Source organism: Alosa alosa, chromosome 11 (assembly GCF_017589495.1).
Source record: "Alosa alosa isolate M-15738 ecotype Scorff River chromosome 11, AALO_Geno_1.1, whole genome shotgun sequence".
Taxonomy (NCBI): Eukaryota; Metazoa; Chordata; class Actinopteri; order Clupeiformes; family Clupeidae; genus Alosa; species Alosa alosa.
Genome location: NC_063199.1, coordinates 30823570 through 30836069, shown reverse-complemented (window position 1 = coordinate 30836069; position 12500 = coordinate 30823570). Strand labels below are relative to the sequence as shown.

At 44.4% G+C, this 12500-nt stretch overlaps 1 protein-coding gene across 3 annotated transcripts in view; it reads right to left on the bottom strand.

Annotated features, from left to right (window-relative positions):
• Positions 1–2849: 2849 nt before the first annotated feature.
• The window catches only part of LOC125303806 (cadherin-related family member 5), a 15172-nt gene continuing 5521 nt past the window's right edge, over positions 2850–12500 (bottom strand). The window contains exons 2-16 of one of the 3 annotated variants that reach the window (XM_048257732.1): positions 12093–12180; positions 11552–11760; positions 11073–11132; positions 10834–10926; positions 10614–10700; positions 10147–10257; positions 9853–10023; positions 9179–9269; positions 8798–8903; positions 8357–8558; positions 8000–8122; positions 7730–7808; positions 7416–7609; positions 6950–6970; positions 2850–4951 (exon numbers count right to left, since the gene is read on the bottom strand). In XM_048257732.1, coding sequence (XP_048113689.1) covers positions 3419–4951; positions 6950–6970; positions 7416–7609; positions 7730–7808; positions 8000–8122; positions 8357–8558; positions 8798–8903; positions 9179–9269; positions 9853–10023; positions 10147–10257; positions 10614–10700; positions 10834–10926; positions 11073–11132; positions 11552–11760; positions 12093–12165 — 3153 coding nt within the window. In that variant the 5' untranslated portion in view covers positions 12166–12180 and the 3' untranslated portion in view covers positions 2850–3418. The remainder of the gene's footprint in view (positions 4952–6949; positions 6971–7415; positions 7610–7729; positions 7809–7999; positions 8123–8356; positions 8559–8797; positions 8904–9178; positions 9270–9852; positions 10024–10146; positions 10258–10613; positions 10701–10833; positions 10927–11072; positions 11133–11551; positions 11761–12092; positions 12181–12500) is intronic. The other 2 variants (XM_048257733.1, XM_048257734.1) reach the window with 2 other exon arrangements.

Genomic DNA, 12500 nt, shown 5'->3' with positions numbered 1-12500 from the left:
CACCATGTCTTCCATGCCTCTCTTTGCGTTGCTGTTGTTATTGTTGTTTTTGTTGATGTTTGTTTCTTGATTGATTGATTTTTTTCTGTACCCTTGTTTTAAAAATATTATTTCATAATGTCTGTATGCCACTACTGCTGCCCCTGAGTATATAAGGTGTGAGGGGTGTAACATAATTTAATGTCATTTAGTAGTCATGTCAGCAAGCCATTTTTACCCATGATAGCATTTACTATGTTTATATTTACTATACCAACTTGTTTAATATGACATCACCAGTGATCACCTAACAGTCATTATTAATATGTGACTGTGTGCTGTATATTATAGAAAATTTGCCTTTTGACTTGCCCTATGAACAAATCCCTTTATGTGTCTATTAACTATTGCGTGTGTTGCCAGTATTGTGCCTGCCTGCCTTACTATGGGACAAGACTTGTGCGTTTGGGAGTTTTTGAAGTTTTGATTTCCTAAAAGAAGGGAGTTGTGTGCGTGTGTTTGTGTCTAGTGGGAGTTTTCCAGCAATGAACACCACTCTTATCATCACACACACACACACACACTCATCCCTTGGTCCAAATATTCTGGGTATTATACCGTCAAGAAGCGTTAAGTTGCATGTGACTACACAGACAATGAAGGAAGCAGAATTCTGGCCATACCCCCAGGAATGGCCTCTCAAGACAGTGGGATGGGAGGGGACTTCAGTGTTTCTCTCTAAGCCTGTCTTCCACTCACACAATAAATCAGTTTGAAGAGTCACAGTGTCTTAGTTTTCTCAGACTGTTGTTGATGAAAGTGTTTTTGGTACTTTGCATACTCAGTATCAGCAAAGCTGATTGGCTTCTGGTAAACTGTTCCACTAACCCCTGCCACTGTTGTTGGCTGAGTCCATAGAGGGACTCCATTTTGTCCAGTGAAGCCAATCAAGCTCCAGGACCAGCAGGCTAAACCAGTTACATGGATGATATTGTAATGTTACTGATGAAAGCCTTGTAGGTTTTCCTGGTAGCACTTTTGACCTCTGCGCCTACTGTTGGCTGTAGGCCATGGCTTAGAGTGTCTGAAAGAAGTATGAGATGAAACTCTGTATCCACCATCAACCACTGTCCAGCCGCTAGTGAGTCTGTTGAGCTCATGTGTGAGGCCAGAGATCCTCTTAAGCCCTGAGCCTTACTGATCTGGACACCTCTGGAATGGAGGCAATTGGGGCAATTTTGGACAGCATTCAGTAGCTACATAGCCTGGCGGGGCCATCCTATATCATTGAGATGTATAGTCTGGCATCGAACCATTCACCTCGCTTAATCCAAGGGGCGGGCAGAGAATTGTCTTTCAAACTGCCTAGGCATGCAATAGGCCAGCGCTAATGACCATATCCGTATCCGTCATGGCAAAACGGCAAATACATCCTTCTTCTAAAAGTAATGACTTAAGTGCATTGTGTTGCTCAACTTTCAAAGAAAAGCACAGTCCAACTCCTCCAAAGTTGACGCTAACGCCGATTCAAACAACCGCCTTAGTTAAGCCATAGCCACCTTCCTTGTTGTTCACAGTCGCAGGACTGTCGTTATCCTGTTAAGCCCGCCTTAAGACTCTCTAACAAAATAGAGCGCTGTGATTGGAGAACATCCACGGTGCTAAGCCAATAGAAATCCCTATGGTTCGATACTAGACGTACAGGCTGAGCAAATTAATTTGCCGCCGCTAGGGTGCGTCTAGATTTCTAGGCTAGTAGCTACATAAAGTTAAACAAGATCCAAGCCTTTAGTCTAAGGGTCCATCATTCCCCCCTTTCCCTCTATTCCATCTCTGTTCCTGCTGCCGTCTAGATCTATCTGAAGCCGCAGAAGTCAGGTCACAGTTTACTTTTTCCGTCTCTGAAGATCAGATCAGTGAAATGCCAAGACGGATTTCCTTAATCATCCGTTAATTCAGTTAGTCGATTTAGTGGACGGAGTTTCAGGAAGCTGTTGGATATTGAGTTACATACAAAGACTGTGAGCACAGAAAGTCTTTCCACGATAAACAAACAATCAGTACTACTTCTACAGTAGATTCATATATGCATGTACTAACGGTGTTAAACACACAACTAACTACTTTTGTGCTCAACTCAGCCATGCTTTAATCCCCGTAGACAAGATGGATGACTTGACCTGGTGAGCTGTAGCTATGTGAGGTCATTTGATAAGCTTTGAGATAGCCTAAACTCCTTAGGTACCAGCTAGTGTAGTACCACACATACTAGTCTGCTCACTTTTATAGAGAGCAACAAAGTAAAATTATGATCGTCATGACCTTTGACCTTTCCATGGTTAATCTCTAAGGGCTGGGCATGGCCTGTTTGGAGGAATGAGGAATGAGTGAGAGGCAATAAACTGGTAGCACTGATTCTGAGGTAAGATTCTGATATATCCTACTAAAAGATCTCAAACCAGAGCCAGTCTGTTTTAAACATATTGTATACAGTATCTAGCATAGTTTGAGAATAAAGCTATCCTTCTTTTAAAGGAGAAATCCGGTGATATTTCACATAGATCTCCGTATCTTGAAGTCACAGAGTACTGGAAAAAAAAATCATGAGCCCCCACGTTCATGCCCCCAGAGTGTAGCGCTGTAGCTGCCTGGCTGCTTTAGTTGCTCGAGCTTGAAAAAAACAATTGTTTTCTTTTTTTTTTCATACCGACAGTACTCGGTGAAAAATTGCTTTTAAATACCTGAAAGGTACATAATCCTACCTCAATATTTAGTCAATGTAATTTTTTCACACAGAAACACACACACACACACACTAATAAAACCACTATACATAACAAAGCAGTGAAATAATATTGATGTCCTTTTAGTTTATTCTTAATAATGTTTTTATTGTATAATGGTAACACACACCCTACCATTTCCAGTCTGTCATTTGGCGCAAAGGTGGCTGCTACTTTTCACCAGCTGGATGTCATAGTCTCATCATCTTGTGCCAGACCAAAAGGCTGTGTGTCATGGCATTATGGTTTATATACATATAGGCTACGAATGCAAATGACCCAGTAGGTCAGTAACTTTCTCATTATGCGTGTCTGTGTGTGTGTGTGTGTGTGTGTGTGTGTGTGTCCACTGTGGGCTTGAGTTCTTACTTATATGCTTTGGCCTCTCTTGTGAAGAGAATCTTACTGCTATAGAATAACCAACTCACCCTGTCCATACCACAAACTCACACTTTCCTGCATACAAGCGCTTTCCCCTGGATCATTTCTTGTTTCAGTCCTTCCCATCTTTATGTCTCTGTGTGTGTGTGTGTGTGTGTGTGTGTGTGTGTGTGTGTGTGTGTGTGTGTGTGCCTGTGCGTGCGTGTGTGTGTGTGTGTGTATGCCTGTGTGTGTGTGTGTGTGTGTATGTCACTGATGGAGTCTTAACAGTCTGTTCACTGACCATCTGTGCTGGTCACGTCTGTTACGTCATCATCCAGGTTGGTGATCTTTGTGAATTTCTCCTCCGTGTCGTCCATCTCGTCCTCGGGGTCTGTGGTGCCAGTGATGATGATATCTGGCACGATTTTCCTCTCTTGACTTGCTGCATCGGCAGCCTGTGTTTTTACATTTGCCTCACCGCTCTCTCCTGCTCCGGGCTCTGTAAGGTCACCACCCTGGTTGCTATCATCTACTACTGCAGCATCCACTTCGCTCTCTGTCCTACTGGTGTCTGTGGTTGTCCCTGTGTTAAGGTCAGCGGTTCTCTCCTCGGAGCTTGGCCCCGTGCTGGGTTTGGCATTCTGCGTGAGGATCTCGTCTTGAGTGTGTATGAAGGAGGTCATGGAGTCCGGTTCAGGAATAGGTGTGCTGGGACCAGCCAGCTCTACTGCATCTGTTGAAGGTTCGGGGATGTTTGTACACGTCTCCTCCGCACTATCTTTATGTTGTACTTCTGCATTATTTCCTGGGCCTTTAGCTACGTCAGTCTCTCGAGTCGGCAGGGTTTGATCATCTGTGTGTGACGCACTTTGCTGTGATTCATCCCTTGTCGCCTCCTCTGGTTTAGACTCCTCCTGCTCTGGTTTAGACTCCTCCTCCTCTGGTTTAGACTCCTCCTTTTGTCTCGTGTGCACTTGAGGCGGGTCCTGGTTTTTGTCCTCTGCTGAAGCCTGGTCTTGGCTTGTCTGTGGTGGAGACTCGCATGGGCTTTCTGTGATGGGACTCAGGTTCCGTTTTTCTTGGCTGGGCTCTGCTTCTGCTGTAGCTAAAGTTAACCTATCTGGGTTTGCTACGTCTGATTTGGATTCAACTGATGTTGGGTCATCGGGCATACTCTTATCTGGTTTATTTGGTCTGTGGTTGCTTGATTGAGTTGTAGACTCAGGTACAGACTGCTCAAGATTAGATTGGTCAGGCTGTCCCTGATTTATAATTGTTTGAGGTTCAGCTTTTGTTGTGTCTCCTTGGTTTATGCTCTGACTTGCCAGACGTGACTCACTGGAGATGGTGGAGATGGCGTCCGACTTGGATAAAGGTGGGGCTAGATCCTTGGCCTTGTATTTCTCCTCTTTCACGCTCGCGGTAGACGTGGAGACCAGGGGTATGTCTGTCGCCCCTTTGTCTGAGTGTGTGCTGGCACCTCTGGTGGTGTGTGTGTTCACCACTCTAACCGCATGTGCGTTCACCCCTCCATCTCGGACATCCTCACACACCTCATCAGGTGCCCTGATGATGACCTCATCGTGGAAGGACACTGCTTTGCTGATGGGCTTCTCTGAGGCCTTCCCATTGGAGCGTATGGCGGAGGAGCCAGGTGTGGTGGTGGTGGTGGTGGTGGTGGCGGCGGCGCATGTGGTGGAGTTGGAGGTGATGGTGTAGACGCCCGCTCTGCCGTGCAGGGAGGACTGTGAGGCGTCAGTGTTGCCCAGCACCTCGCTGTGGAGCGCCACCTCATCCAGGAGTGGCACTGGACGCCCGTGATTCACCTGTGCCAGAGATAAATACACACACACACACACACACACACACACACACACACACACACACACACACACATACACACACACACACACACACAAACAAACATACATACACACACACACACACACACACACACACAAACACACACACACACACACACACACACACAAACATACAGGGGATGAATCACTAACACAGATTGTACTAGTGAAACATACACACTGTCTAACCCTTTCCTCTGTAAAGCACTTTGAGATATATTCATACAGTATGTTATGGTGCTATGTATATAAAACTGATCAAAATGAAACTAAACTGAAAAACCCCTGTTTGTGTCTATCCCCTATCCGGTCTAGGCTCTAGTGTGTTCCCCATCATGGGATGTTTCCCTTACAACACATGAACCCCCTGAGGACATTCAGACTGGCACCAAGAATCTGCAGCATAAGTGCACACTCGTTCAGTAATTAATTACCGTAATTGTGTTAATTAATTGGTTAGTTCGTCAATTACAGTTTTTGTAATTCTTATAGCACAATTTCTAAAACTATGAATACTTATAGCAAAACCACTCACCGAGTTTGAACTAAAAGCGCAAACATTGCTTTGTACTCAGTTTGCAATTTTGTAACACACACTTTGCACAACTGTAGGCACAATGGCTATTATTTACACTATTTTGCCAACTCTCTGGCACACTTTCTCATGTGAAAACTGTTTTAGATAATTAGTTCACTTTGCAATCAGCCTAAGCACTATAAATAAGCCACAAGTAATGTACAATGGGTACAGTGGAGTGAGCAGGACGAGTGAGAAGAGAAAGAAATAGCCCTTTTACAGACAAAAAAACAGTCTACATGTAGGGATATTACCATATCAGGCCTGGATACGTCATTCCAGAATATATTTTTCCCGGTGCCTTGGACTAGGACATTGCATGCGATGTAGACAGAATTTTGAGAGAGACGACCCGATGTAGACTGATTTGTTTTGTCTCAGTGAAATTGCTATTTTGTGTTTTGACTTGGAAAAACACACTTGTGTTTGTTTTGATGTGTGTAAATTAATACCAATACTTGAAGTTTGGATCCCTGTATGTTTACAGAACTATGACAAAAGTATGACCTCAAACTGACATAGTCTACACACACACACACACACACACACACACACACACACACACACACACACACACACACAAACACACACACAAACACAGATACACAAAAACTCACAGTGTCTTCTGAGATCAACTGCAGAAGTATATGTAGAAAACATATCTTACACTCCACGACATCACTAGAGAAATCACTGGCACATTTGAAACTTTCACCAATAGTAATGCTACTGTTCAGGTAATCAATGTTTAACCCCAGTTATTTACACTTTTTGTGTGAATGAGAAAGTTTGAAATGTGCATCTGTAGTGAATTGTCCATCCTACTCCTCCACAATGACAGCTCTGTCCAGTACTATAACTCTCATTTTACAACATGTAACAGTTTTTACTACACAAATACAAGTTGTCCAGGTCACATAAAGTAGAAGATACTTTGGGAAGGTAATTATTGCCTCCTTTAAATACCCTCCTCATAATGCATTAAGAATATCCATGGTGAGTGACATCCATGATGAGTCTGTCATTTACCTCTATGCCAAAGAATATGGTCTGCACAAAAAAACATCCTATCTGATAACATTTTTCAGTAATCTTCTTTTGGCAAGCCTCATGTAAATATTGTCTATCAACAATAAGTATTGTAAAGATGCACATAAAAAAATGCAAACCTACATGACCGTATAATGTAACTTGTCAATGTCAGCTGAGTTGCCAATGAAAGATATTCATGAATGTACATTGTAAAATATGACATGTCTTCTTTATGAATGCACAAATGCATTATGAGCGGGGTAGTTTGTCTGTGAAGAGATATAAAGTATCCCACATCATAGCCAGGTGGTTTAGGGTCTGTCTGGACAGGACTGCACTAGCTAAACACTCACCAACTGGAACCACCGCAAGCTCTGCTCAGGTAGAGAACAGTGGAACACATCACAGGTTAGTCATACTCTTAACCACTGCTTCAGGTTGACTCATAATGTTGACAATCCCATAAAATATTAATTAGACCCAGTGTTCTTTTACCAATACAGCCAACACTATATTATATAATAATTTTCCAAAACAATTACTAAAATGGTCTCCTCTTATGATCTCTCAACATCTGTGAGATTACAGTATGTATGTGTGTATGTGTTTTGTATGCGTGTGTGTGTGTGTGTGTGAATGCGTCAGTGTGTGTGTGTGTGTGTGTGTGTGTGTGTCTGTGTGCATGTGCAAGTATCTTTGTGTAAGTGTGTGTGTGTGTAAGTGTGTGTGTGTGTGTGTGTAAGTGTAAGTGTGTGTGTGTGTGTGTGTGTGTGTGTAAGTGTGTGTGGGTGTGTGTGTGTGTGTTAACAGGGCTCCTACCACATTAGGGTGTTTTCCTTGTGCCACACTGGCACGGTCTGCGGGGTCCTGCCTTCGCTTCCTGCGTCGGAGCCAGCGGACGAGCACACACACAGCACCCCCCAGCAGGATGAGACACAGCCCCATCACGCCCACCGCACGCCCAGGCGAGCCCTGCCCATAGTGGGGGTCCTCGCCCAGTGGACTGTGGGGCACTACAGCGTAAGATTCACAGGAAATCATAGGAGGCTTAAGACTGAATGTATGATTGAGGGAGTGTGTGTGTGAGAGAGAGGGTATATACAGGTGGATGTGTCTCAGTAGGTGTTTTTTACCTGGCTGACCACGATGAAGAACTGTCACACTAATAGAGGCCTTGGCAACATCCCCTGACTCCAAATCAGTGGCCAAAACCTGAGATAGCATAGTCACATGAACACACACACACACACACACACACACACCGATATACAGTGCAGACACAAGTACACAAACGCACACAATGGCATAATTAATAGAACACCATGTGTCTATGTGGCTGCGTAACACTGTAACGTGTGTGAGTGTGTGTGTGTGTGTGTGTGTGTGTGTGTGTGTGTGTTCACCTCCAGCTGGTGAGTGTAAGGTGGTGGAGGCTGGTTTCCCCTGGCAATGAGAAATCCTTCCTTAGTGATGGAGAAGAGATCGGTCTCAGTCTCCAGAGAGTATTGGATCTTTGGGTTCATCCCCTACACACACACACACACACACACACACACACACACACACACACACACACACACACACAGAGAGAGAGGCATGCATACTCAAACAAGGATGGTTCTGTATTTCAGTGTATGCATGCATGTGCATGAGGGAGTGATATTTGTATCACTGTGTGTGTATGTGTCCAGAGAGTGTGTGCACTGTGTGTGTGTGTGTGTGTGTGTAAGAGAGAGAGAGAGAGAGAGAGAGAGTCATACATTGGGGAAGTCTTGATCAGTAGCATGTAAGATCAACAACTCATTGCCATAGGTGAGGACAAAGGAGGCGGGGCTTGTAGTCTCGGTAACAAAGGCCCGGTACTCCAGGCGCTGGAACTGGGGAGGGAAACGGTTTTCTGCCACAACTCTCACTATCGCCGTGGCAACGCTGTACTTCTTCAGGTCATCTACCTGTGCAGCCTAGATGACATATAGGTACACACACACACACACACACACACACACACACACAAACACATGTAGGAGCATCATTTGTATGTCTTACAGAAAGGGAGGTGATCTCAACATGAAAGTGTAGTGATATGCTCATGAAGAAGGATGTATGACTGTGTCCCATCATTCTCAGTAACATTTTCCATTACAAGTGAAATCTTGTCACACACACACACACACACACACACACACACACACACACCACACATGATCCTCAGCCTCATCGATGGAGTGAGCAGTCTGTTCTCGACTGGTCTGGTCAGTGTAATCTCTCCTGTGGTGCAGTTGATCAAAAACCTCCCATTATCAGCACCTAATACACACACACACACACACACACACACACACACACACACACACACACACACGAAGGAGACCATTCTTATCATGAACGTGAGAGATGCTTTACATGTCCCATGATGAACATGTGCAGTACACAGGGATTGAGTTTACAAAAAAGACAATATACACATATATACACACATTCTCTCTTCTCCTTCTCTCTCTCTCTCTCTGTCTCTCTCTATCTCTGTCTCTATCTCTGTCTCTCTCTCTCTATCTCTGTCACACACACACACACACACATACCTGAGAGGATACTGTAGACCACTGGTGTGTTTAAACCCTCGTCCCCATCTACTGCATGCACCGGGCCAGGATAGAAGTCCAATACTGTATCCTAGTGACAGACAGATATGAAAGGTAATGAGTGAACATACACTCTTATAGATAGATAGATAGATAGATAGATACTTTATTGATCATCAAGGGGAAATTCAAGGTCTCGGTAGCATACAGACATCACACAAAACATGCACTTACAGCAGAAAGGGTAAATATAAGTATAACTCCACTGTACAATAGAGACAGTAGAAGATAAGAAAAACTAACAAAACTAAATACTAATATACTATATAAATTAAGTCAAAAAATCCACAGTGTGCTTGAGGATGATCAAGCATGACACCCTGTGTGTATTTGTGTATGACACCTTGTGTGTATTTGTGTATCTATGTGTGTGTGTGTGTGTGTGTGTGAGAGAGAGAATATTTGAATCCTTTCTGTAAGAAATTTGATTGGCGGATTCAAATACAGAAATCAAATGTGTTATGTGTGTGTGTGTATGTGCGTGTGTGTCTCTGTGTGTGTCTGTTAGTGTATGTGTGTGTGTGTGTGTGTGTATGTATATGACACCCTGTGTGTATTTCTATATGTGTACACATGCTCCATAAGGGGTGCGTGTGTGTGTGTTCGTGTGTTACCTTGTCTCTCTCTGTGATATTGGTGGTGTAGACAGGGTTGGCACACACATGCACTCCACCACTCAGAGGCAGTATAGCACACGGAAGGAATTGTGGGTAATGGTCATCCCCATCCTGCACATGAACCACTAGTGTTGCTGTGGTGTTGAGATGCTCTTTGGTGTTCATTTCCTACACCACACGCACACACACACACACACACACACACACAAACAAATTGCAGACAAGCACATCCAAAAGTGCCACAATAATAAGGTGTGTGTGTATGTGTGTTTGTGTATGTGTGTGTTGTACCAAAGCGAAGACACGTAGATGCAGTTCTATTTTGCTTTCATAGTCCAGAGGTTTGTTGAGAAGCACTTGACCGCTATTGGGAAGGTCAATCTTGAAGTACTCTGCATCAGGCTAGAGGTCCACACACACACACACACACACACACACACACACACACACACACACACACACACACACACACACACACACACACACACACACACACACACACACACACACACGGGTGATATACAGTTATAACCACTGAGTACACTATGTTAATATTATCACATGAACATAAAACTACATGTGCAGTGATGGCCCTGGTCTCCTCACAAACTTTCAGATGTGTACACATTTGTGTGTTTGTGAGTTTGTGTGTGTGTGTGTGTGTGTGTGTGTGTGTGTGTGTGTGTGTATGTATGTGTATGTGTGTGTGTGTGTGTGTGTGTGTGTGTGTGTGTCAAGGTATTTGTATCATGTCTTACCGATGAATCATCAATTTTATAAATGATGGTGTCCCCATCTGCATCTGTAGCCCGCAGTGCAAACACTACGCTGTTTACTGCAGTCAGCTGTAAAGAACATACACGTAGAGATATACTGTGCACACAACTACAGGTAGAAAGAGACTAAACAATGAAATATCAAATATTTTCTAAAGTCTCAGTGACGGTCTTTCCCCACAGGGCCTGAGGGTTGCATTACCTCACTGATGTTTCGAGCTTGAAGGGTCTTCTCCAGGAACACTGGTTCGTTGTCATTCTCATTGAGAATCTCCACCATAATCCCGTATTCACTCTAGCATGGGTACACACACGTACACACACACATAAACACACCATTTGTATTTATTAGATATGTCAGTATGTACAGCATGTGAGTATGCGTGTGTGTGTGTGTGTGTCTGTCTGTGTGTGTATGTGTGAGCGTGCGTGTATACTGACAACCTGAATTGTGTCATTCTCATAGCAGCTCACAGCAGCCTTCAATACAGAACCATGTATCTGAAACACAGACGCATTTAGAGTTCACATCACACACTCACCTACATACAAAACATACACATACAGACAACACACACAAACACACACACACACACACACACACGCGCAGTCACACACACACTCAATGGTGTTTTAAGCCCCCACCGTCAACTTCAAGGCAGCGCTGCGACTGTCGACTTTCAAGGCACCTAACCCTAACCCTAGTGCCTTCCATGCAGCGCTGCCTGGAAGACAACGTTGGGGGCTTAAAACACCAAGAGACCACACACACACACACACACACACACACACACACACACAACACACACAAACATTTATCAATTCTCAAAAGTACACAGCACTGCTATTGCTTATTACTGTGCCCACTATCACTCCAAGTCACATTAGTCACATTGGAGCTGTAATGTAAGGCTTCTCACCTCTCTGTCAAGAACTTGGTCCAATGTAGTGTTGAGTCTGAGGCTTTTCTCCTCTAGGTAGAACCAATCAGCATCATCCCCGGTGAGCTCCAGAGAGATCTCATTGGTCTCTGGGTCACCTTCTATGCTGAGGTTGGCCACAAGTGTTCCTGCAGGGCTGTTCTCTCTGACCGACGTAAACACGTCTTGCCCCCCAAAACACAGAGTGGCTGTGGACACACACACACACAGATAGACACACACACACACACACACACACACACACACACACACACACACACACACACACACACACACACACACACACACACACACACACACACACACACACACACATCAGAGCTAACCAGTGCCCTGTCTCAGCTGGGCGTGAGGACACATACAAGCATGTCATGTGTGTGTGTGTGTGTGTGTGTGTGCTGCATGTGTGTGTGTGTGTGTGTGTGTGTGTGTGTGTGTGTGTGTGTGTGTGCATGTGTGTGTGTTTGTGTGTGTGCTGCATGTGTGCTGCATGTGTGTGTGTGTGTGTGTGTGTGTGTACCTGCAGCATTGTAGTTGGTGATGACCAGCAGCAGCAGTTTACACAGCAACAGCACTCCACTCAAGAGCAGCATCACTTTGGTCTGACTCTATAGAAACACACACACAGAAACACACAACTCTTAGAACAACAGATGGCATAGACTGTACACATCCCTTTTTGCATACTAAGTAGTTACACACAAACATACACACACGATGCAGATGTACACACCCACACTCATAAATACAAACACATGCGCACACACACGACACACACACACGCACACACACACACACACACACACACACACTCACACACACACATAGGCGCCGATACCGTGGGTGCTCCGTCGCTCGAGCACCCATGGAAAATATCGAGCACCCACGTGTGCCAGCTTACAGTCTCGGCTAAATTTACATTAATTTA